We start from the raw sequence: 26,933 nt of genomic DNA on the forward strand, positions 1-26,933 counted from the left end.
CTAGAATACTGTTTTTCATGTTTTACAAGACTGAAGATTGTTTCATGATAAAACATCCTGACAACATTCGACTCGAAGTTTTGCTTTGAGAACCCTTTTAGTGAGGGATAAAGTTCAATATATTGGGAAGATTGGATGGGGATAGAGTGTGTGTAAATCGAGGTGGGGGGAGGGGTATGAAAAATACAGTAGCGGGTCCAGGAATTCATAACTCGGGGTACACAGCCGTCATGCCCCCTCAAAATTTGTATTTCACCGAGGTAATGAAATAACACGTATTCATAAATCGTTGATGCATTACTATTCTTTACCCAAGAATACTTACTTCTGTACAACTTAAAAAGTGGACATACTTATTATTATTTTTATATACAAAGAACTCATACTGCTATTTATTTTAGATCTACATCAATTAAGTAGAATGTTTAGCAGGTCCCTTGTTCAAAAATTAAGATTTGTCAGGAACAGAATGATCAATCGTATTGATGAGTGTTTATCTTTATTGCGTGAGGTTCCATGAAGCCAGTTCATCAGTCCTAATTGTTTGTGATGGTGGTAACAGTATCAACACAATAACAACCAGTATAACAGAAGTACCTGTTCACTCTTTGATTAAAAATTCATCGGCGTTATTGATCCGACGGTAAATTGGTTGTTACCTTTGTGGATGTCATGTATCAGAACCAGTAAATAACCCAGAACGTTGAACAGCTATTCCCGGTTGGTAACAGGGAGAATTGTGAATGTTCACAATGTAGGGGTGAACTTCAGGCAAATTTATACTAAGATCTATCATTGGAAACACTTATTGGATAGGCCATTTCTCAAAAAAATGTGTTATTGTAAATATTAAATGAATTTTCATAAAATGAAAGAAAAATGTATGTTATTGTTAGCAATAATCGATTTTTGAGATTCGTAATCGTCAATCGAATATATCAACGACCTCGGAGTCAAATGATTATCGACAATACTCGAACATTATTTAATAGAACAAATTGTTAAGATGGTTGGTAGTGAATACACAACACAATTCAATCGAGATACTTTCGTAAGATCAAATACGTATTGTTTTGTACAGTATGGTTATGTATTATGCCGAGAAGACGTACTTTCCCAGAACTTAAACGGGCGGTATTTCTGTTATACCGTGGTCTGTCACACACACAGACAATTGTTACATATGTTGTATAAACTGGATATACCTATCAAATATTATGTCTTTGATTAAAGACTTAAAAGTGCGGGGCTATTTTCTGGTTTGGGCCAACGGTTGTGATTTTTTTGTATTGCGTGATGGTGATACAATATTCCTGTATTCTTCATTAAAAAATTCCATCCATCGATTGTTTAAGTTATTTCAAAGTGATACACCATTAGTTTCGTAAGGTTTTAGAATACGTCAATGAACGCACAGACCAGAAAGGCTTTTGATCGGTCATGGGTCTAGTTTAATGGCATATTGACGCTAAATTAATAATTGCCATACAAACAAATATACGTAATTTATTACTATTATTGAGTACAAAAGAAAACAAGTGTACATACTGCAACAATTGGATATTGCAGCAAAAGATTGGAGTGAAATGACTTGAATAACTTGATAATGGGTAGCGGTAGTTCAAAGACCAAAACCAAGGATCGGAAGCCGAAGGACGTAGGTAAAAACACGACACCGAAGAGGCAGAAGTCCACGGCAAAGAGTAGGAATGAGAGCCTGCTGGCTCCTGAGCACCGGCAACCACCAAAGGGAATGAGGCGGAACTCGGATGGAAGGCGGTCGCGGACAGGCGCAGAGGGGGAGGGAATACACAGCGATTTCGTGCCATATGAAGCTGAGAAACTCGACCTAACCGGAAACTGGGAGCTGGAGGCAGGTGCAGATGTAAGTGCGCTACTTCATACAAAACAATGCAATGGAAGGTTTTATTGTATATACAACTAGGTAAACAGTACCTTGTCACTATGTATATATATAATATTTTAAATAATTATTTTCATTCTATGCCGCATATGTACTCCAATTTTAACTCTTTATACACGAGGATATTTTAGTTCAAATCGAAATTGATAATAATTGTTGTTTTATTTGCATTACTGTACGTCCATGTTATCTTCCTCCCAGGAGGAGACGCTGATGACGGACATCTCCTACCCACCTCCCCGTGCCGGCCGTCCCACCGCCGACAGAACCGCGCTACAGAGAGTCGACTTCGCTGTCATACACGTTCGTCCATTTCCGTTATAATATTTGTAAGAAATGTAGGCAACGCAGAATCAATACAAATAACACAGTTGCACAATAAAAACGCATCCACCTGTTCATTTGAATAATAAATGTCCGTCTGTGTGACGTTAGAGGTAAAACAGCAGCTTAAAAGGACTTGCTGGAAGCATTCGAAGTGTTTTATTACGTATTAAAGATCTTTGTTGTTGGGTAAATATCGGGTTATACTTGCGTCAACAATGGAATATTGAAAAAAGGGTTTACTTGTGGTTTGGTCTTTGGCAGACACTTATTCGTACACGAGTATTTCGTGATGAACAAGACGAATTTAAACCTTGACTTTTTAGTGCTATCTGTATGATCAAATCTGTCTCTGATCAAATTATATGTCTTAAAATAACGCTAAGTTATTATTAAAACCGGGTCAGTGTCAGTGCATTTCAATTCCTTCCAAGTCCTTTCGGTACAGGTTCAACAAATATTAGTTTCCAACTGTAATAATATTGTTTTACATTGAAAACAAAATCGGTCCAACATTTGAATGTGTCATTTGCACCAAAAGAAACGACAGGTTAAAATCTTGTTAACGTTAGAAGGAAATTGTCTATAAGGAAATCTGCGTACACGTGATCAATATTTCATTGAGGAATCAGTTCAAAGAACCCAGTACAAAGGTCGTGTTAGTATTTATTTGAATAATTAAAAAGTAGAAATAAACTATTTTAACTCAGCCTTTTAGGCCCTTACTCTTCAAATTCCATAACTATTAATCCATGCCAACCACGTACGTTTCTTTTAAGTGCGTCATTCCGTCTTCTTATACTTTTAGATATGAATCAGAAATGCGTAACGAACATTTATGATTGACATATTTTTACCGTTTCTGCTGTATTTCAGACAAATCTCAGCAGCCCCGTGTCACCGAAAGGGACGTTCAAGGATGTGGCCTGTCAGGTGGTGGGGGATGTGGGTCCGGAGATCTGCCGCGTACGCGCCCTCACCACGTGGATGGCAGGCCAGAAAGTGCGCTCCCGACAGTACGGTCAGGACGCCAAGCTCGACACCGTCCTTAACTACATGAAACAGATCAAAGAACAGAAAGGGACCTTTCCGGGTCTCTTGACAAATCTATGCAGGTAAACTGCCTTAATACATGTCATAAACTATTGTTGCTCGTAAAATCTTAAATCTAACATGTATATAGTTCATGTTTCTCTACATGACACATGTCTTCTTGTTTTGACAGAGCCATTGACATTCCCTGTGTGATCATCCGTGGTGTATACAAGTCTGCGAGTCACGTGGTAGGAGAGGATGACGTGCGGGAGTCGCGATGCACGTGGAACGCGGTATTTGTTGACGGCGGCTGGCAGCTCGTGCACCCGTTTCTTATATGCACACCGCTCGCGACAAAGAGCCCCGCCCTAGGTTGGACACTGCTTGAATCATCCCGGGAAGAAGTGTCCCAGTCTGTTGGGGCTGTGTTGAACAACTTCTTCTTTGCACCAAAGCCGTCAGACTTTGTTCGTTTTTGTTTTCCCGATGAGTCCAAGTGGCAGTTGTTGGAGGAAAAGGTGACCTACAACACATTCATTAAGTTTCCCTTCCTTCGATCGGCTTTTTATGAATCCGGGATGCAGTTGAAGTCGGAAACCAAGTCTGTGCTTGTCTCGGAAGCCGGAAAATGTAGCATCAGAATACAGTGTCCCCAAGAAAGCGTGGGCCGGACGGAACTGATGTACGAACTGTACAGCGGGGACACCGACCCCGATATTGACCAGGAAATGGGTCACGTTGTTCTGTGTGGGAGGAACGAAGACACATGGAACGTGAAGGTCCAGTTTCCGGTCGACGGCACGTACAAACTGTGTCTCTTCGCCAGAATTGAAAGTTGGTTCTTCTGGATAGGTAAGTCAAAGATCCAAATTTGAATTTGTTTCTGTACTCGTAAATAAACATACTGATATTGTTTGGAGACAAAGTAACTTTACTGCAAACGCTATTGCTAAATACGAGATCTGTTGTAGGCGACTTCAAGATTATTTGCGATGTGCCGTGCAGCAATTTTGTTACCCAGCCGGAAGTTCCGCAGGAGGTAGGTTTCGGCCCTTCTGTCCTGAGCGAGAATGCAGGGTTGCTGTCCCCCTCGCACGAGGGCGGCATCATATTCTACAGGCCTAAAGAAGAACACATCATCAAATTCCTTACTATCGAGAAAATACTCCTCAAGTAAGTTCGATTCTACATGCATTTCTCATCATGTGATGTCTGTATGGCTAATCGATAAGCGAAAAACATTTAAGTTATTTGAATATCTATTAGAGGCAATGTACGTTTGACTTATGGTATGTCATTGAGAAATAGTTAAACGACCCGTTCCAATGATGATTCAAATAGAGGTGTATTACAAAACTACCTACCCCTAACTAATACTTCAGACACGAGATCGAGAGTTCGGACGCGGATAGCGCGGAGCTGCACCAGTACTGCCGCATGCGACAAGGGCGGAGTGAGGCGGAGTTCACAGTGTGTCTTCCCCGCCCCGGTCAGTTCGCGCTCCGCATTTACAAGGTGGACGAGAACGGGGAGGCCACGAACGTCGTCAACTATCTCTTTACTGATGACGACCAGGGCAGAGCAAGAGAGGTAACTATTCATCTGTCAGTGAACAGTAAAATCAGTATATTTTGCGTAAATTACTAAATATCCTTTTAATTTTTACCTCCGCCGAAATACTAAGGGGATATTAAAATGATAAGCTTGTTTGTATGGGAGTGCGTGGGTGCTTCCCAATCATTTTTGTACGGAGCATTACTCCAAAAATCATTGAGGTATTAATTTCAAACCTCTTATACATATCGTATTTACTTCTTATGGCAACCTGTGACTACTCTGGTTAATCTATACGTAATAAGATGATCTGCATGCTAATTGTAATAATCTCTCTTTCTGTCCTCAGAACGTATTTCAGCGTAAGGCACGATGGAAGTTGCGGGAGGCGACTGCGGGTCGCGACATCGAGCCTCTGGATAAAGCACTGGACAAGTACACAGCCACCAAGCTTGAGCCAGATGACGACTTCCTTCGCGGCCAGCGCAGACTCAAGTACCTCAGACTCAAGAAAGGTAGGTGTTGTTCATACATCTATCAGAACTGGCTTTGTTTTCTCTTCTCCACTAAAATTTATTCATGGTATATATAATCTGTCTTAGGATTACGTGATGGAAGAATGCGACGCCACGAAGGGACGCTGGCAAAGGCTGTTGAGGAGGCAGAGCAATCTCAGTTCCGGCACGCTCTCCAGCCCAACATAGCTCGGGCGCGCGAGCTTCTAACGTGCCTCGAGGGGATCGAAATTTCATGCCACGCGGTCCGCCAACTTGACCATACTGCTGTCTCCGAGATCGCCAACTTCAACAGCCCGCCAAAGGACGTGCATAACACTATGGTGGCAACGTACATGCTGCTTGGCGAGGACAAGCGGGAGCTTCAGGTTGTAGGCAATGGAGTGACATTGGTCGTTAGGGTTTATACAAGTAATAATAAATAAAAAACATCACTAATACCGTGATGGAATTTCTGAAGACAAATCTTGCGTAATATTAATTTTGTTTGATGTGAATATTCAGTGTAATTAACTGATGTACTAGACTTCTAGTTTTTGACGATTATGATTTATACGTATCTGAAAGCACATGATACATGTCTTTTGAGTATATTATTTTGTATTCTAACTCTAATATCTGTAATTTCTTTTAATATTGCTGTCTACAGCGATGGGGGTACATCCAGGGCCTGTTGCGGAGGCGGGGCCGTGAGAGCATTATCCAGCGTATCGGCCGTTTCCAGGAGGAGGCGGTGCCGGACCGCGGCACGGTGCAAGCTGTTAACCGAATACACGACTCCGTACCGAAACCATACATCGTGTCCGCCAGTCTAGCTGCAGCGGCGTTCTATAATTGGGTGACGTAAACTTCATTAAAGCATTTACTATTACATCATGCGTTTATATAACATGTGTATGTTAAAATTTCATATTTACTTCGCTGTCTAACATGTTGTACATTTTTACATCAAGTAAGGAAGGCTTACTTCTTTTACAGGTGAGCGATGTTTTGTCCCATTTGAATAACGTGTCCAAGAATGCTACAGATCCTGACGACGACGAGTCTTTTGAGACCATAGACGGACATTTCATCATGAATTCCAACAAGCAGTCGGCGATGACGTCACGAGACGACGTGGGAAACATGTCCCAGGATGAGGGTTTCCTTGATGGTCAAGACACAGACTCAGACAAACACGCTCGCTAAATAACCTCAATATTTCTATTCTACAGTGTATTAGGGCTTAGTATCTTGATATTCAATCCTATACAGTTGATAAGTTTTAATGTGTCGAGTTTTATATGTATTATATATACGCGTATATAGATAGAGACCTAGAGAAATATGCCACTCTTTAAATTAGTGGCATGTCTGTGCTAATTTAGTTTGTTGTCAATAAATTGAAATGAAACAGTTTGCGTTTAAAATAAATAAACATAGTATTAGTTTTTTACATTTCGTGTATACACGTAGATGACATGTTTTATTTCAAACTGAACGCCGACACTACCTTTTGCTTAAAAGTGACAACTCCGTCGTTAATGATTTTTTTTTTCCACCTGATTGTTTGCACACCTACGCCGCTACGCCAATTTATCGAATACAGATTGGTAACGCTCAATTATTTCATTTCTTTATAAGAAATGTTACTTTTTCTAAATAATTAGAATACATCAAGTAGAACGTTCATCTTATATAAGGTGTTGGGGGTCGCGCAATACTTATTTTGCGCGCACATTGACCCATTCTCTAGAACATATCATGAGGGCATTTTTTTAGTGGTTCATAACCTAAAGCACGCGTAAGAGATGAAAAAAAGTGTGTATGCCTAACCTGGTAAGGGTCCGGGAAAAGTTCTACTTACGGACGAGTTGAGAGCGTTTTCCGGCAGGTAACTCATTCATAATATCAAATGGTTACGTTAAACCTGCGTCAATACCGCAAGCAAGAATAAATATTACTTTTATTACACACAATATTATCTTTAACAATAAATACTACAGCTTTTGTTTCATACGTATGTACCCTGACAGAGTACTAATTCAAGAAACAGAGCACACATTACTTTCCAAGTTGTTTTTTGGAGTACCAAATATTTCAAAGGCAAAGGAACTGGTTGTGAACAGAAACATGTTCCTCAACAATTCAATTCAATGTTGAAAAGATTTTTGTCAAATGATTTTGTAATAATCCATATCATTTGCAGAATAAAAGAGCAGACACCAACAATTTGGAAGAGAAGCGCAAATTGGAAAATTTTGTTAGATAACGCAAAGGTGGATATATAAAATCAGTGTTTCGTTTTCATGTGATGAGCATACCTGTCAACTTGTTTGGAAATCATTCTATGAATGAACAAAAATGGCAATGGCAATTTAATCTGGAAGGTGGGTATCTGGAACATGTACTGTGCATGATAGCTAAATATGGATAACATTGCGCCAAATTATTTAGAAACCCTTTTACCAGTAAGTGTTCTAGGGTTTAAGAATATTTGTATGCCGCAAACTATTATGAACTAGAAACGCCACAATGTGGCGAAAACCAGGTTTTCAACATTTGTGCAATGAAAGGGCTCAGGCCAAGTAGGATGGATAAGAATAAAGATGGAAAGGCTTTGTATGCTTCCTTAAGTTTAAACAAAACCACCCATTTTAACGATTGACACAAGAGACCTCGACATTTAACGTACAGTAATGAATGTTGCTAGTGACAGCTAGTCATGGTGAACAGTTATTTTGAATTCTCGAGGAACCTATGGAGGTAACTAACTCGAAATGTAATTGTATGAGGCCTTGAACACTATAGCCTTGCACACTAAGGTGAAGTATTTTGTCTTGTATAAATGATTTTTGAGATAGAATCAGAAGCCTTAACGGGCTGAAAAACTTTAAAGCAACTGTCGATGTCAGCCAGGGGCCATAAGCAACATGAGCAACAATTCCAACTTGTCCAAAAAATAATAGTTCCAAAGTCAAACAAATGCCATAATTTAAATTAAGGATCATATAGTGTCTGACTTAATTGCTTGATGGCTTTGACCAACTGTGTTTCATAACAAGCAAATGAATGGTTAATAAGATATGACTCAAATTCCAACAATGTCACAAAACTTTTAACCCAATGCCAATGTCGAGGCTGTGGCAAGCAGAAAACCCTCTTTTTTTGAAGAGCCAAACTAAAAATAAACAAAGTGCAGTACTAAGGCAGAATTATGATTCATGTGCACTGCACTTCTCCTCAGTAGGATGCAGCTGTAAAAGAAGGCAGTTTATAGGCAATACCTCAACGAAGGAATTGTGCTCCAGACAAATATTAAGCAACAAAGAAATAAAGAAAGGGCAATCATTTAAAAAGAAACAAAGGCAGAGGTATGGTTTCTGTGCATTTCGACTTCTGCTCAATCAGATCTATCAGTATATGAAGTTTTAGAGGCAAATTAAGTATAAAAAGTACGGTTAATGAGTGATAATTCATTAAATATTGAGGGTAGGATATACAGATAGCAGATTTAATGCCCTTGTGCACTGCACTTTTTCTAATTGCTATCTATCTATATTCCATGTTTGATTTAAATCCCTTCAGGACTTTGTGATTTATGGTCCGGACAAGCAACTTCCTTATAAATGCATACTTTAAGAGTGATAGGTTGAGCTAATTCAGCAATGACTAAAGGAAAGATTGTGGTTCTGGCATTCACAATCTAGCGTACCAAAGGAAGGGGGGCAGGGTGGAGGGGGTTTGTTAAACCCTCCTTATGATATAAAACATATTTTAACATGTTCAGTGTTACACTGTTAACTGTTTCAACCAAATTTATTTTTTTAGGTCCTGGCACCTTGGGACACACTTAAGCAGTTCAAAGTTTAAAGAATGCTAACCACCAAATCATATATACAAAACTAAGTACGAGGTCTGTCACACACAGAAATCTTAAGAAGTTCCGGGAACAAAATCCTATTTTACAGTTACAGATGTAGTAAAATATATATTGATTTCCATTTATTTTTATGGTTAAATTTTTTGAATAATCATCATTGTTCCACGTTTGGTGCATTAATATGCATGGCAAAGATGATCTAAAAAACAATTATTGTTCACATCTATTTTACATTCATATATGCATGCACTTTGATTATGATTATAAAAGATGTTGAACAGAGTACTGTAATCAATGATTTGATTACAACATTCATGAATGTGGCAGTAAGAGCTTACAAGTCAAAAAAGAAAAAAAAGAACTTTACTATTCATATCACAACTAACATAAATCATACACATTGCTAGCATAAATTTTTGAATGAACACATTCATTATTCATCATTTAGCGAAATATAGAGGCTGCCTAGTTTCAAAGAGTTGGTTTCAGGCTGAGTACAATAACACAACATAATTATTTTGTTAAGTTCTTACCAACAAACAAAAATTACATGATTTGGATACTCATAACTGTTTATCAATTCCATTTAGCACTGCATCACTGAAAACACAAACCATAACAATTCAGTCTCATTTGACACACGATCCCTATTTCTTTTTGATCTTGAGCTTGATGTTTCTCTCGCCTGGTGCCTGAACAAACTCCTCCTGCTTCTCTACAACCTCAACCTCCTCCTTTCGGTACTTCTGTAGGAAGCGTATCTCTGGCAGGTTGTCAAAGTACTCAAGCAGCTCCTGACGCTCCTGTAAGACTTCAAGACGCTCCTGGACGCGACCCTCCACATCTGCTACCAACACCCGTCGAGTTGCAACCTCAAATTTCCTCTCACGATCTCTCATCCACTTCTCATAGTTTTTTTTAAGAATCTGAGTGTCTGTTTCTTCATATTTAGGGAGCTTCTGGTTCCAAATAAAATCTTCAACTGCTTTTTCAATGTCATTTTCCGTACCTGATTTAGATTTAAGCTGCCTTTTCATTACCTGAAAATAAAAACAAAAGAATTGACAATCAAGTTTATAATTTCAAATGTTTTCTGGAACATTTCCAGATTACGATAATATCAATCAAGCTATGGTTGTTTTTTGCAAATTAAACATAACTGGTAATGTTGCTTCCAAGTGCTGCATTTGAAAGCTGCCTGCTCCCTTTAAGAGAGCAAGGTTGAAGAAAGAAAGACAGAAAGCATCAGATATGGTCAAAAGTAAAGGGGAGATAACAATGCAGCAAAAGGTGATAAATTCCTTCAAGTAGATCAAAGTAAAATGGGAGATAACTAAGCAACAATAGATTCAAGAGCTATAAATCTTGCACAGAGCACAACTTGACATTGTCATCTAGCAATGTTATAACATTCATTGAATTCCTTCCCTTGGTTTTCATGTTGAGTTTTGATAATATTTGTTTGATGACAAAGTACAAGGAGAATAATTTGCAGAATGTGTCCATTAGAAAACTTTCATACAAATCCTTACAGTAGTTACTATTAAGAGAAATTCAATGTTTATAAAGTTACATATCACTATGTAAAAAACAACTTGTTTTCATTTCCTGCCCCTACAAGTACAAAGGGTACTCGAGTTTTCTTTCCAAAACAAATACCAAATTCATTATTTTGTGTAATAAAACAATTATTTACTAATTAGCTGTAAAAACTGCTGCTCATTTTTTTCGGACCATAAGACAGGATATTTCACAGCTTATTAATCAATTATTGTATAGTACAATATGTCTCCCCCTTTTGTCAAAGGGACCTTGAAGAATATACATATATAAATATATTTCTTTTCTATGTCTATCATGAGTAAAGAATAGACAGAACACTTGCCTCAAACTTCTGTATACAGTCCAGTTTTTCATCAGGAGTAAGGCGGAGTAGCTCTATCTCGTCATCAATGGTTTTTTCACCCATTTTCTTCTCAGCTTTGTGTGGGTCCCTATGGGGAGCCTCCTCCAGGTACTGCTCATACTTCTCAATCTGCCAAGGAATGCAAAAATTATTTCCATATATTGAAGGATTGAATTATTTACGTTTTGGGTTCATCAGTGTTTGAACACATTTGGTCAGTGCACAGTAGGTGATTATCTGTCCACTGACCAAATGTTTTATACACAGATGAACCAAAATTCTAAAATATTCGAAGTTGATATTCACACTCATTATTTGCTATGTTTTTCTCTGCTATCAACAAACTAAAATGACCTCACTTGTTTCATTGATGTCACATATCTTCTTGTATTGAAACAGGCACCAATTTCTCACGATACCTTAAGCAAAACATGTTATTAAGTATCTAGTTTCATTAAGCGAAATGTTTTGCGTTTACAAAGTAGTAAATTGTGGTTTTCTTAAAAAATTATATCCCTTACAAGTCTCAAAACTCTTTAAATGAAGAGATTTCTAAATTTATACCAAAATAAAAGTATCAAAGTCTACTAAGTTTGATCCTGTACTAAGATATAAGATGTGGGAAATTAGGCCCAGACCATTCCAAGTTGTTGCGTTCATCAGAATATAAATGCAATTGAAACGATATGTGTTCATCTGAGGAAACCTAATAGAATTGAAAATGTTTTTGTTTATTTGTTTGTTAATTGTTCTCACATAAAATAAAGCTACATTTATATATGATTTAAACATTTCTCAGCAACATTATTCAATAAATCTACCAGAAGACAGCTATATGGATGCTAAGACAAGTGAGATTGTATGGTGTTTATTAAAGATAACATCTAAATCAGGGCTCAGCTCTGTTCCGTTCTGATAGTTTGACCTTTTTCATCATCATTCCATTTTTGAAGACAATTCAGTCTTTCTGTTCGTTAAAAGCCATTTTTTGGACTGTATCAAAAGCATATTTTGAATGCTAATGTTTTCTCTGAAAAACCCATTTTTGTGATGGTTTATTTTTTTTTTTTATTGGTTTAGGAGGAGAATTTGTCAAACTATTGGGTTAAAGTAAAACAAAACTACTTACAGCTATTTCATACACAATAGTATCAAGTGAAGAATCATTCATCCATGAAGTCAACAGCTGATTGGCCAATTCAAATTTTTCATACAACCCTAAACCAATCAGTTGTAAAGTCCTAGACAGTGTTCCATCTAAACCTTGTGTGTGCTTCCCAAGGTTATATAAAGTCTTGCCAAGTAGAAATCTTTCATCTTTTATATCAAAATGGTCGTCATAATATGGGTTTGTGATCACTGATTTAGGAATATACTGTGGGTCCTAGAAAGGGAAAAAACAAGTCTACAATGGAATGCCCACAAAAAACAAATTTACAATATGATATACTTCTTCTTTATCTAAAATAGGGATAGGTTTTAAAACTTTTAGAAGTCTTACAATAGTAACATCGAAACATGGAAATTTACATGAATATGAGTATGTTTTTACTGTGAGTAAAAATCAATCAATTCTAAAACTATGATTGGTATAACTTCACTGAAAGGGCACCAACTGCTGCACTGAGTTAATACAACCATAAATTGTGAGCATAACGCAGTAACACATGATTGTCAGTACCTCATCCCCGAGCTGTTGAGGCTCATATCGCTTGAAGGTGCAGGTGTGAGTGAAATGTTTGACGGCGGCTATGAGGGCCAGCATGTTCTTAAGGATGTGATTATAATCCTCCTGCAGCATCACCTCATATGCCACCTGACCAGCCTCTGTAACACATAAAAACTATCAACAGGTGTGGTTCAAATCCCCCTAAGAAGCCACTGAAACACATGAAAACCATTAATAGGTGTGCATCTACGCCACCTGACCAGCCTTTGAAACACATGAAAACCATTAATATGTGTGCATCTACGCCACCTGACCAGCCACTGAAACACATGAAAACCATTAATAGGTGTGCATCTACGCCACCTGACCAGCCTTTGAAACACATGAAAACCATCAAAATATGTGACTTTAAGCCCCCTGGCAGCCACTGAAACACACAACAAACTTAAATAGGTATGGTTCTATGCCGTCTTGCAGCCACTTAAACACATGACAAATGTCAGTTTGTGTTGTTCTTAGATACCTTACAGCCACCGAAACACATGACAACTGTCAGTCAGTGTTGTTCTAAGCTACCTTACAGCCACTAAAACACATGACAACTGTCAGTCAATGTTGTTCTAAGCTACCTTACAGCCAATGAAACACATGACAACTGTCAGTCAGTGTTGTTCTAAGCCACCTTGCAACACTAACATTCCACTATTGAATGATCCTCAATGAAGTCAAATATTTTGTTTTCTTATCATAAATCAACTGTAGTAAAATATCATGATAATAATGTTACACAGGAGAACACACTTAATTCAAACTGGTACCTGCATATTTTTTCTCAGTCAATAAGTAATTGAGCAGGATACACATGGCCTGATCATCAGGGAGTAGCCCATACTGATCCTGCAAACATAAGGCAAACATAAGAACTAATGTTAAAAAATATTATTTCTTTCAATAAATCATTCCTTCACACTTAAAAACATAAATCTAACAAATATAGGTTTTAAATTCTAAATAACTTATACAGTTTGGTCCAAACCTTAGATAGAAATTGCATGATCATCAAGACTCAAGTCACTTATGAACCATTATGCATATCCTCCATTACTGCCATCAGTATTTCCAAGCTAAGTACAGCCTTACCCAAGCCTTTGATTAACTGAATTTGTGTTGACAATTACTAGTCTTCAAAAACGTGTAAGGTTTGTCTCCCTTTGACCATCTTTTTAGCAAGATGTTTCTATGAACAAATAAATAAAAGGAATTATATAAGCTTAAATGACAAATGGGCAAGTCTAGTAAAACCTACATGCCACTAAAGAGGTAAAACTAGATAGCGTTAGAGACCTTATCTTGCATCAGTGGTATAAGTCTGTCCACAAACCCTGCCTCAATATAGCCCCGCACAATGGAGTGGACAATACAGTCTTTGATAGGGAAGCTGCACTGGCTGTGACGGAATCTGAAATTGATTCAGTTTTAAAATTTATGCATGTACTTGGCATGGTTTTTCTTTTATGATACGGTCATTATTGACAAATACTGAGAAAGCCTGTCACTAGAGAAATTTCGGTGGTTTGTCTTTGGTTTGATTGTTTTTAGTGAATTCCTGTATTAATAATTAAATTTCAAAGCTGTTTGATGAGTTTTAATCATAATGTGTTTTTTACTTATGCAATGATTAACATAGTACAAACTTGGCTTAGTCATATGAACACGTTTAAATAGTATTATACAAACAAACCTGAATATGACTTCTTTTGCTATATATTCTTCATCTAGTTTGAGTGTGTTTACTTTTGTTGAAAACTGAAAAAAGCAATGGCATACATTTTATAAGCTATTTGAAATAAGGAGTTCATGTAGGTAATTAAACATTATAATACACAAAGTTTTACATTCTGAAAAAGAATGGCATTGAAAATGATTGACTCTTTAATGAATGTTGACATATTCTTATTAAAGGCTATAGAAACAGTATAAGGTTTTGGCTAGAGATATCAATATCCATTTGTGGTAGCACATTTCTTTTCTCATTGAGACCCTTCTGCCTTCATAGAATTGAATTTTTCAGACTTTCAAAAAATCCTTTGTTTATATAAAACTATGATAATAAATACATAGAAAGTTTACGTATTTGAAAGTTACTGTCAAGTTCAAAATGTTTGTGTTCATAACAGCATGATACAATGTGACCTTTTCATCGTAAACTTCCTAGTCCCTCTTCTGCAGGACCCTGCCCTTTTTAAAACCTGGATAAAACCCTTAACAATATCACTCCTACCAAATCCATGTCCAATAGCTGAACAGCATGCTCTTCATCACACTTATTCCATATGCCTATTCCAAACTTCTCTGAAAACAAACAGCCATGGTTTTCAAATATTATTTAAAGCATATAACACATAATGTGCAAAAAACATCTAACATTGATTTTTCATCATTATATATTATATATATATCACACTTGCTCATTTATTATTATTGCTTTCACCTCAATAACTAATGCTTGATGAAGGACTTTTCAATGATTCCATTCCGTCATATCATGAACTTATGAAAATTAATTTATCACATTTTTAAAAATAGTATTATATAGTATTGGATTTTAAATATAATGGCGACTTCATATATATCAATTTGAATGCATGTTTCTGAAGGTGAAAATGATAAAATTGAAGGGAACCAGGCAACAAATAACCTCACAAAAGTAAAGAATAAATGAGTGCAACAGAGTATAAGGGAGAATATAAGGTGGACACTTTTGAGTTTGGTTTTTCATTATAAATATCATTATATTTTTAACCAAGCAGATGTACCAACATCACAGAATCAACTTACTTGCATTAATGCCTTTAACACTTTTTGCTTCCAGTCGTTTATTCCATAGTTCATCACAGGAGTATGTATCCGAGAGGTAAGTTCTGCATATAACTGTCAAGTAAAAGGTATAAACAATTTTATGGCAAAAAGAGCTGTCACAGTAACAGCACGCTCAACTTTTTAACAGCTTTAACCAGAATTCCTTATTTGAAAAATAAAGAACCACCATTTGCATAATCTTTCAATGCAATACATGATGTTTTGAGTAAAATAATGCCTTAAAGGAGCTTACATGCAAAACCGTATTCAAAGCATGACACTGATGCTAGGGCGAGTAGTAACTTTTAAGCAATAAGTTAACAGCCTGCTGACTTCACTGAACTTAAGTTGGTAGTAAGGTATAAACCCTTGCATTTAAACCACAACTAGAAGGCATCCTCATTGAGACAAAACATCATATTTGAGTAAGTCACCGAAACAGCAATATATTTGTGATGCAACTTTGGTCTATAACAACCATCATTCTAAATGTAAACAGTGTCCCTGACAAGTGGTTGTGGTTGAAAGCAAATATTTGGTACGATCCATTTATTTAGACTACAATATAAAGAATAATGCTAATACCAGTAATTGTTGGTAAAGACTAAAGTGTTGTGTGAGTATTCTTTTAACGTTGTGTTCGAACCCTGCACCGTACGCAGTTTATTCCAGTGGTTGCTTTAAAATTGAGTGTTAATGAAGTATGAATTTTTAGCCGTGCCTTTCTAATACTGCGATTTTTTATAACTCGACATGTACATGGTGTAGTTGACAGTTTGAGGTTCACGAAAATATATTGCAGCCTCGAATAGTGCTTTGTTACATTGGTAAATCGTACAAATAAAACATGCAGTTAGGTAGATATGCATACACTTAATAGCAAAAGTTTTAAACTTGAACTTCATTACCTCTTACACTCTTCAAATACGAAAATTTCCATGACCTCAGAATATTCGACATGGGCGCCGCCATCTTTGGTGTTATTACAATTTTAACATCGGCAAATTCATCCTATGTAACCTAAATGCAACAATCTCACTTAAATGGCATGATCAAGTGAAAGAGATCCAATGTCTTCAGCAAAGAAAAGGGTAACATATTGCATACAATAAATACATGATTATGAAATAAATCGCATAATTTTTTGGTCTGTATTTCAAGAAAAAATGCGGTTCACAAATAATACATATTCATCAGTGTCCCTCTAGTAGCTCTTCTCTTGTGTAATTAACCAGTCGATTAAAACAAAGACCCCCCCCCCCCCCGGGAATAGCGGGGAATTTGACGTTCGGTCCAGCTAACCCTGGGTAAAATCTCCACCCTGCGGCGACTAACTGCTGGTAAAATCCCCAAGGCGCATTCCCCACTATTTTGGCGCAAAGACAAAACCACCGCATTCACACAGCACTGCGAGGCCACCAGGAAGGCAAATACAATGGCCCATTTCCCCGGCTATCCCCGAAATACCCCAGACCTGGGGAGGGAGACAATTGACAGGTGCACAACTGGGGTATTCGATATGAATATTATGCACCAGTCAATTATAACCACGCCCCCCAACCCACCCTGCAGGTCCGGGGGTATACCAGGATAGCGGTGGGATTATGGGCCATGTTTTTACCTTCCTGGTGGCCCTGCAGCGCTGGTGGAATGCGGTGGTTTTGTTTTTACACCTGAAATAGCAGGAAATGGGTCTTACCTAGTGTGTCCCCCGGGTGAAGAGGCAATTGGCTGGGATTACATATATGAATATGCCGAGCGGGATTGGCTGGACCGAAAGTCAGTCACCCTATTCCCCAGATCTGGGTGGGGGGGGGGGCCATGATATCAATTGACTGGTGCATTAGCGGCACTGATACTGTCTCGCTATAGAGCTAGCTTTTATAGCCGATACGGTGTAGTGTCCACCTGCAGAGCGAGAGGTGGTTGGTTTGAACCCTGACGCAAATTGACCTTTGTCTTCGAAATTTGAGGAAAAATTTCAACATTCAGGGGGAATGAGTAATCAGGTATTCAATATGTACATAGGGGCTGTTACATGTATACTGTCATGCTATAGAGCTAGCTTTTATAGCGATGCGTTAGAGTGTCAGCCTGCAGAGTGAGAGGTCCTGGGGTTTAACCCCGACAGGTGCACATAGAAATTTGTGCAGTTCGATAAACTAGTTTATCTGTTATATTTTTATTCAATGCATTTTTGATTTTGTTGTTGGCTAATTTCAACAAAGGCTTTAATTAACGCCGAGTGATTCAGATTGATCGAAATCTGATCATTCAGATGTGGTTCCAAAATTAGATATTCAGTTATGATCAGCCTTTTAGAGGAGCTTACCGGTACATGTTACATTTCACTCAGTATCAAAGAATGGATTGTTTTAATGATCAATTTTATTCTATTTATTACATGATATGTAGTTTAAAGCCTTTTTTATCTGAATTTGTAAGACATTAACACTTGGGACATGTAATGTCTATGAGAATGGAATCTAATTATGATGTATGCGTACTGCTCAAATAAATGCATCAAACCCTCAGCATGATAAGATTCTTTACGAGGTTGTACAATAAATTTTGGTTTAAGCATGAAATTTTAATAAAACTTGTGTGGAGTAAAATAAGTAAGACTGGATGCCGCATACATTACTTAATACAACATTTATGATTCCAACTTGTAAATAATCAACTGCTTATTATTCAGATTTTCTGTCAATCGTTTCTGGTCTTTAGGGTGAGGAACTGCGCCTGCAGGGAAATGCATGCGTAAAGGAGGGCAACTACACTGAGGCCGTACTTCACTACAGCCATGCCCTGCAGTGTGACCCAGGGGACCATCTCGTGTACAGTAACCGCTCCCTAGCCTTCTTACGCCTACAGCAGTACTACCTTGCACTGCAGGACGCACACACCGTCATCAGGCTCAATCCCAAGTGGTCCAAGGTGACTTTGCCTTTATGTCGGTTTTTAATCAAACCATATCAGTTGGAATTTCAATGAATACATGTACATGTATTTGGTTAAAAGCTATACCTTTAAATTAATTACAACTCTCGATAACACTAACTACACAGAAATAATAGATTTAAATCACTCTTTCAACTGATTCTTATTGACCTAAATTAAATACCAAACTTGTATTTAAATAGCATCGAAACTTGCAAAACAAATTGATGAACTGTAATATCTGTATCCTTATTTTCTGCATATCAGGGTTATTTCCGAAAGGGTGAGGTAGAGTACCAGGCAGGCCACTATAATGAGGCTCTTCTTTCCTATGGGGTAAGTGCTGTAATGTTTTGTAGATAATCTCCATTTTACTTATTCCCTACATCTAATGAATAGGTAATCTCATTAATTATGTCTCCCCCATTCATAGGGAGACATATTGTTTTTGCCCTGTCCGTCAGTCAGTCAGTCAGTCAGTCAGTCAGTCCGTCAGTCCGTACGTCACACTTCGTTTCCGCTCAATAACTAAAGAACGCTTGCACCCAGGAACTTCATACTTGGTACGCTAGTTGGTCACGACTAGAAGATGAACCCGATTGATTTTGAGATTTGTAGGTCAAAGGTCAAGGTCACCGTGATTTTGAGGTGAAGAAACGCTTTCCGCTCAATAAATAAATAATGCTGGCACCCAGGAACTTCATACTTGGTATGCTAGTTGATCATGACTAGTAGATGACCCCTATTGATTTTGAGACCACTAGGTCAAAGGTCAAGGTCGCAGTAGATATTCAATATTTAATACTGGTGAATAAACCATCACTGTTGGTTCTTCTCCAGTCCAAAATTACAAATTTCATGTCCTACATTTATTTTTTCTCAGATACGACCACACAATAGGGGAAACAAGTGCTTTTTCAAAAAAGCAATCTCTAGTTTCATCCATAGAAGATGCTCATTCTTTACTCATCCTGTTTTCTAGGGGGAGTTTCTCTATTTCATCATCGGTTGTGCTTGTTTGGTAGGTTCTTCATGTATCATCACCCATGCTCTATACTTAAGGGTAGATGCTCTCTCCATACCATTGTACTCTTTTTCTTGGTATACTTGTCTGCCTCTACATATGATTTTTCTCCCAAATGGGATGGTAAACTCGTTTTATTTGCCTTCGCATAAAACGTGATCTTCTCTTACCCACTTCCTTTTCACATAAAGTAGATCACACAAAACCTCAGGTGCATACCTTTACAATCCACTACAGGGTAAGTGGTGTTCCTTTATTTATTAGTTGAAGCATGATTACTAGTTGGTCATTTTTGTGTCAACTATGTAGCATGGCAAACGTATGATAGGGTGTCATGTTGCTGGGCGTAATTGTCCAATCAGCATTGTCTGCTACTTCACACTTTCATATCAGTTTGCAAACTTGACATTTAAAAGTGAAATGAAAAGCACAATGAGATTCATAGAATCACATTTAACTTGAGTGGTGGTTGACCTCAAACAGCCGATTACCGCTGTTGTTTATGAGTTCAGTAGGTCAAACGTTAAGGTCACTAACAACAGTCTAATGAAACTTTGTCCTCAAAATAACTCCAGGCTGGTGTCACCTAGGATGATGAAACTGCAGAAGTAGGTTGCTCTTTCCTAGTATGACCCCTGTTTGGGATGGGGTGTCGGTTGTTTGTGCAACCATTAATAATCACTGCATTTTTCGGAAAATATGTTTATGTGATTGTCCTGATGTTCATTACAAAGGCGATGTTGGAGGGTAGAATGTACAACCATCTCGACCTTCACTACCAACCTATGGGTTATAGGTATATTACTCAGGACTTTTGGCCCTTTGAGTTCAAAAGTGTACGTCAGTTCTTCTAATAATTAATAATTGTTTCATCATTTTCTGCGTATTTCCAAAAGTGGTTGCTTCAAGCAGGTGATATATTTAATTCTAGTTACTGTTAGAGTCACTAGGTCAATGTTCTGACTGGTGGCACACTCCATTAAGGTTTTGATGAAATTCTTTTATTGATAAACTTATCTTTTAATCAAACTATTGATTATATTTGTCCATTTACTAAAAAAGCAAATCTGAATAAAAAAAAAATGCAGGGTTTCAAATGTGAAAATCAGTGAATGGAAAATAATGTATCTTATCCATGAGAATGTCTGACAGTGATACTTAAATCTTCTTTTTTATTTTGCTCTCTGAAGGGAGAGTATTTATTTGCTGCTTCCTCCATCCTTCCATCCATGAAATTGCTTAAAAACACTTACAGGATTTCAATGAAACTTGGAGCATAGACAGAGGGCCATTGCTGAATTTTCTCCCCCTTTTATTTATTAATAAGGAAGTTGTTTGTCCTGACCATAACTCAAAAGGAACTTAAGGGATTAAAATGAAACTTGCAATATCAACAGATAGCAATAAGAGGATGTGCACTGTGTAAACACATAGAAATAATATCTTTGGATGACCTGATTGTGACTGTTTGATCTTTTATTGTTCCCTTAAGGACTGAAATTTAGAAAATTTGTACTGCTTTGCAAAGGCTGATCATAACTTGATCGTGATATTTTGACCTACTTTTTTATTTTTGAAACTGCAGCATTGAAATTTCAAACTGTGTCATCCGGTAACAAATCAGCATTGCGGTGTTGCAGGAGTAGTCATCACTCCTGTGATAAGTCTAGTTATGGCCCTTGAATAGTCAAAGTTTGACCAAATTCACCTTGATAATGCTTTTGTACACAAAAACTTCCTATCCAATGTTTACCAGCATTGTTAGCAATGGTTTAAGGTGAAATATTTTGGGCAAAGGCGACAGCTTGCCAGATCATACAACAAATACTTTGGAGTTACAGTTCTTAAGTTTATAATAATTAGCATACCACAGGGCCGAAATAAGGCTACTTCACAATTGGAAAAAATGGCATATTTTACCAATTTCCAGATATTTTTTTCACAATTCCCAGATATTTTTCCCAAAAAGGAAGATCTTACTTCAAAAAATTTCCCATTTTGAGACGTTCACGCATTTAAATTTCCCAATTTGCAGAATTTCACGCATTTAAATTTCCCAAAAAGGAAAAGGCTAGGCCTCTTCACAATTTTTGGTGAAAAAGCCCTGTACCTTTGTGGGATATTGTATGTATTCTATAAATATGTTGAATAAGGAATGTTGAACAAAATTTCAGATTTGAAATATATACATTAATATCAGTTTTACCAGTAATTAATAATTGTTAACATTTACAATTAATAAAAGAAGGCACTCCAAGTAAATGACATATTCAATTCACGTGCTCTGTTTACTCATAGTGTAAAACATCTTTAGCTGTGCTCATTTTACACAGTATATGTATTGGTAAGCAAGCCTGTGACCAAAAATATTAGTGCTGAAAAGCATAGCTAGAACCTGTTTAAACAAATAGTCATATTAATCATGCATATCCATAAAATGGTAGAATCTTTATTGCCTCAAATGCTTTCTTTTCTTTGGCTTTATACTTGAAACACTTTTCAGTGAATTTAGCAGTAATATATACAAATTAAAAGCTTGAAATATTCATTAAGATGCCCCAAGCTAGCATTTGTTTTTATTCAGATTTCTTCCGCCTTATCAGTTTTATCCATAGTGTTATTGGCCAAGTTCATGTTTTGACAAAACTGACACTAGAGACGAAATCCCATGAAATAATGTTTTATACTTTGTGTTCATATTGGTCTTTATTACCAGTATTTGACTTATAAGAAAACCAAACTAAGACAGACAGTGGATAATGTATAGGTTTGACATATTTTCCTATGGCAATTAAGTAGTTTTTGAGTCTTTCATGCTTCAGAATTGTTGTGTTTATGGATGCAATAAATAGCCAGCAGAGAGTCTTTTGATGATTTTCAGCCTATCTGTTTTTCGATAAAATGTCCAGGTATTGTCATAGCCTTGGTGTTGGCAGCAGGATCATTAACCTTGGCCTAAAATAACTTTAAAGATATTCAAATAAAATTTGATATACATGTTCAGAGACTAACACGCATTTTTAGCAAAGCCCATGACTCTTTCTTAATAATTGCCAAATAATACCCCTTGTTCAACTGAAAAAAGCTATTGCTCCACAGCTCTCTTGTACTTGACGGGCTCAAGGCTTACATAGTAGCACCTTATTGTGGCTACATTGCAATGTTGTTGTGCGATAAAGGTATGACTTGACTAGTGCCCATCCTCTTTCAGATGAAGACACAATTTTGACTTGTCCACATGTATGCACTGTTTTTTTCTTCTAGCGGGCATTTCTCATGGAGCCAAGCAGTGATGAAGCCAAGCAGGCAGTCAATAAGACCAACTTCCGCCTTCAGGAACAGGTCAATAGTAAGGGATTCACAAGGCTTTGAGCTCCTTTTTTACTTGGTGTTTCTAACAATATTTAGTTTATAAAGCATGGAAGGTTATTATCTAATTATCTTCTTAGTTCCTGTTCTTGAAATGATTATATAGATACATATATACCGGGTAGGTAATATAATTCCATATAAATATTTGAAGATTAATCTGTGGCTGTTTGGCAGGGCGTCGTCTTGATCCGTGGTTGTACTGTGGGTGTGGATCACTGCTGGGTTTACTGATAGTGGCAGCAGACCAGTACCTGGCAGCCAAGCCTTCTATGCATGTACGTATATACAAAATATGGTTTGTAGAAAGAGTATAATTATAATTATGCATGAAAGCATCGCCATTTTGATTAAAACTTGTAGAGGGGGCATTTTTCAGCTGTACAAAATGGAAGACCATACTGATTAAGTTCAGAAACACATATTCATTAACATGTAATTCTTCTCTTTTACTTCGAGCTAAAGCAAATAGTACAAACACATACACAGATGAGGAGTAGACAGTGTCTCTCTTGGGCTGTAAATGAATTTGATGATTAATGTCATGTCATGCTATTCCTATTCATTAACAGTAAGAAGATTGTTCCTTGAAGACCATCCATGTTTAAATGATACATGTAGTGAAGTCCTGGACATGTACATAGTCATACTGTAGCTTAACATTCTCCTTTCCAGAACATTGTGATACAGGTCCTATTGGTTGTTGTATTTGGTTGCCTAGGTTACCTTGTTCTCACGATAGTAAGGTAAGATGTATACTCAACAATGTCGTAATATAAAAGCATGATACATTTAAAAATCCATTAACACTGTACTGACTTGCCTTAGGTACAACTAGAATCCAATGTCATGCAAAAGGTCTGACAATGAGGCTTTACAGAATTATTGATGCGTTTTGTATATCGATGCGTTTTATTAACAATAGCAAGTTTATAAAAGATGCCTTAGACATGACATGCAATGGTATGTCTTAAGGTATCTTGAAAGCGAAAAAAAATCTTTCAACTCTGGTAATGAGCAAAGACCATTTCTCGAACGGTTCATTGGTGAAGTTTAATGTTTAACAAATGACAGGACTATTTCAGCTACATTCGACAGTCGGAGATACGATCACGCCTTGACCCACCTCCTGATCTTCTCTCAGGTGGGTTCTCTCCCTTAAGTCATAGCAAACATAGCGAATATATGGGGCTGTAAATTACTACTCATTTGGATAAGTTTCTTTAATCAGAATAAGAAATGAGCACATGACCAATTTCACTAAAATGTTGATATTAGAGGAAAAATTGTTGTACTAAATGTAAGAAATATGAACTCTTAATAGGCTGATAAAATAACTTCTGCAGGAAATACGAGCAAAGTGTTACAGAAGCTGAAACAAAAAACAGTGAAAAGTGCAGAGATTGGAAAGTAATTGGAAAGAACGTATTGATTACAGGCCTATGGCCTTATCCAATCATGGTATCATTGTGTGATTGGTTAGTAGCAGGCCATTAGTCTTGCAGGATTGTCTGTTCTCCATCTGGTGAGACTGTCACGCCACTGATATCTCTGATATGGCATTGCACCAACATACACTTGGCATTTGTAACAGAAATCTATGTTGTTTTTTTTGGTTTGAAACAATGGTTTTTTTTGCATTACATTATTTAATTGATATGATAGACATTCAATTACTTTGAGGTAAAAAACATAATTTTTTTCAAAATCAATACAGAATGCCAATTAGACATGTATTAAAATGAAAGAAAGTTCTGAACTGCATTTATTCTGTTTTAAGGTTGTTTACATTGGCTGAGTCATGTTTCTTTAAATCATGAATTGTCTTTGGTTTGTCTGGTGCAATGCCCCAGAAAGTTATTTTCTAGGAATGTGTTGAAGTGTGATGAGGGTTATGTATGCTTACAAACAAGTTAACTATATTTGTTGAATAATGTTTGTTATTGCATGGTGATTCATTACATGTACATGTGTATGCATTTGGCCTGTGACAAATAAAGATCAGATTTGTCTTAGGGGCTCGGTTATCAGTTTATGAGATTTCTAAAATACTGCTACTAAACAGTACAACCAGTATGCTCTTTTTTATTTCAATTTAAAATGAGAACAGGTTGCTGGACGGTTGCAAAGGAAAGTGTATTTATCCCAACTATTATAAAATGCTTCAATGTAACAAGAACAATGTATTCTCTTTCAAAAATACATGAAATTTTCAAGACTTTTTTTATCAATATAGCCATGGACCAAAAGTCGGAGACCCCATCCTCTGGGAGTGAGGCCAATGGGGAGGAGCCCAGTCCCCAGGGAGGGGCAACAGCACCAGGTCACACCCGCAGGAAGGGTGGGACTGGGGCTGCCAGACAAAGATACAAGAAGGGCAAGACCTGACAACTGTCACCACCCACTTGAACAGGAGAGTCATTTTTTTGGTGCATTCTTTTTAAATCATCTTGTTTCTGTTCATTTTGCACATGTTTTGTATTTCTTGAATTGTTTGTTATTTCAATAAAAGTTGACATTTTGCTTCGTTGTTGAACCCTGATATTATAATGGGATTTAGAAGATCATGGTATCAAGTACAAATGTATGTTAAACAATAATTGTGTGTTTGCCTAAATCTTACCTGAATACGAGAGCACTATAACGAAAAATAAGAAAAAAGTTACTTATGTTTAATTTCTTTTTGTGAATATATAATCTATTGTCAAAGAGGTTTTTTTTCAAGTTCAAAGTTTTTCACTGTATTTTCATCCCCATGACCCAAAGTCAATGTGATAAATACAATTAGCACCATGAGCTGTCGGCTTTTTCGATGTGTAGTCAAATATAAAACTTGCTTGAACATTTTGTAAAACATATCAAGGTTATTAGTTAAAATGTAACATTAATTTCATAAAATTAGGATATCAATGATAGAAAAAATATTTGTTCTCGAGGTCTGCAGTTGGGCACCATCAGACCATGGTAGACAGATGCTCTAGTTAACTGTTATGCATTTTAAATATTGTAAACTGATAAGGTTATAAAGGAGACTGCAAGCTGGTTGAACTAGTAGTATATGTAGGAAAACAACAACAAGAAAACACTTCTTTGATTGATAATAAGTTATATATTATATAAACAAAGGTTACAATTATGAAGGAACGTATCACCGTGTAAAAAAAGTTGTCAACATGTGAATGTTTTATAAGGGTTGTTTAGGTCGAAGTCAACATACATAGTTTAGAACAAAGCTATCATTTCTTTGCTATCATGGAATAGGGTAATGGCAAGCCTTCAAGGGGCCTTATTCAACCATTGTTTGTGTTTTCATCCTAAATATAAACAAACGAACTCTTCAAACCATTAATGCCGATTTGAAGTTAAGAAGGCAATGATGTGACTTGACTGGATTTCAGAAGTGTTTGGCATTTGGTAGTCTGAATCTCAAACGTGTAGGTCACCCTTGAATGCCAAAACAATCCAATCGGACGTCCTTGTAAGGATTTTTGGCTAAGCAATTTATTCAGGTAACGTAACTGGGTGTTCTTGCCTCGAAACGAAAAGGTGCATGTATTTTCTAAGAAAGGCCTGTATATTTACCAACTGGGCTCCATCCCTATGTTTTTCAATTGGCTATTTTTCTGAACTCAATGTTGTCCTCCATCATTTGGCTGTTGTGTCCACCATGTCAGTTATAACTGTTATCCTGTTTTGGTATATTGCGTGTCAAGGGTTTCGGTCTTGTTCTCTGAAAGTCTCGTCTGGAGCCTTTATCCCCATGTTTTCCTCTTATCCACCTTGCCACAGGGTGTCCTACATAGCAACACTCCATTTGTGCATAGTGATTGAAGAGTAAAACGTGTATTATCATTGTGTTTAGCGCTTGTATGAACATTTCTGTTTTGTGCTTTTAGTACATTTTGAAAACACCATTATTTCCATAAAACACAAAGCATGCAAATGAAAGAAA

At 37.0% G+C, this 26,933-nt stretch overlaps 3 protein-coding genes across 3 annotated transcripts; 2 read left to right on the forward strand and 1 right to left on the reverse strand.

Annotated features, from left to right (window-relative positions):
* The first annotated feature begins 1,281 nt into the window (after nucleotides 1-1,281).
* On the forward strand, nucleotides 1,282-6,703 carry LOC128229289 (hillarin-like). The gene is made up of 10 exons (XM_052941123.1): nucleotides 1,282-1,885; nucleotides 2,126-2,227; nucleotides 3,125-3,363; nucleotides 3,474-4,135; nucleotides 4,255-4,456; nucleotides 4,666-4,873; nucleotides 5,187-5,352; nucleotides 5,440-5,720; nucleotides 6,002-6,190; nucleotides 6,331-6,703. The coding sequence occupies exons 1-10, from the start codon at nucleotides 1,607-1,609 to the stop codon at nucleotides 6,538-6,540; spliced, it is 2,538 nt and encodes an 845-aa protein (XP_052797083.1). The 5' UTR covers nucleotides 1,282-1,606; the 3' UTR covers nucleotides 6,541-6,703.
* A 2,860-nt stretch (nucleotides 6,704-9,563) lies between these two features.
* Nucleotides 9,564-16,620, reverse strand: LOC128228771 (28S ribosomal protein S27, mitochondrial-like). The gene is made up of 10 exons (XM_052940272.1): nucleotides 16,557-16,620; nucleotides 15,628-15,720; nucleotides 15,071-15,141; nucleotides 14,531-14,595; nucleotides 14,134-14,248; nucleotides 13,608-13,686; nucleotides 12,802-12,947; nucleotides 12,250-12,504; nucleotides 11,100-11,249; nucleotides 9,564-10,254 (listed from the first exon to the last, which is right to left on the reverse strand). Exons 1-10 carry the CDS (start codon nucleotides 16,618-16,620, stop codon nucleotides 9,862-9,864), a joined length of 1,431 nt encoding a protein of 476 aa, XP_052796232.1. The 3' UTR covers nucleotides 9,564-9,861.
* A 3-nt stretch (nucleotides 16,621-16,623) lies between these two features.
* LOC128228772 (serine/threonine-protein phosphatase 5-like) lies at nucleotides 16,624-25,504 on the forward strand. The gene is made up of 8 exons (XM_052940273.1): nucleotides 16,624-16,739; nucleotides 18,376-18,585; nucleotides 18,856-18,924; nucleotides 22,877-22,961; nucleotides 23,159-23,259; nucleotides 23,657-23,727; nucleotides 24,067-24,125; nucleotides 25,218-25,504. The coding sequence occupies exons 1-8, from the start codon at nucleotides 16,719-16,721 to the stop codon at nucleotides 25,367-25,369; spliced, it is 768 nt and encodes a 255-aa protein (XP_052796233.1). The 5' UTR covers nucleotides 16,624-16,718; the 3' UTR covers nucleotides 25,370-25,504.
* Nucleotides 25,505-26,933: the final 1,429 nt, after the last annotated feature.

This window comes from Mya arenaria, chromosome 3 (assembly GCF_026914265.1).
Source record: "Mya arenaria isolate MELC-2E11 chromosome 3, ASM2691426v1".
NCBI lineage: Eukaryota > Metazoa > Mollusca > Bivalvia > Myida > Myidae > Mya > Mya arenaria.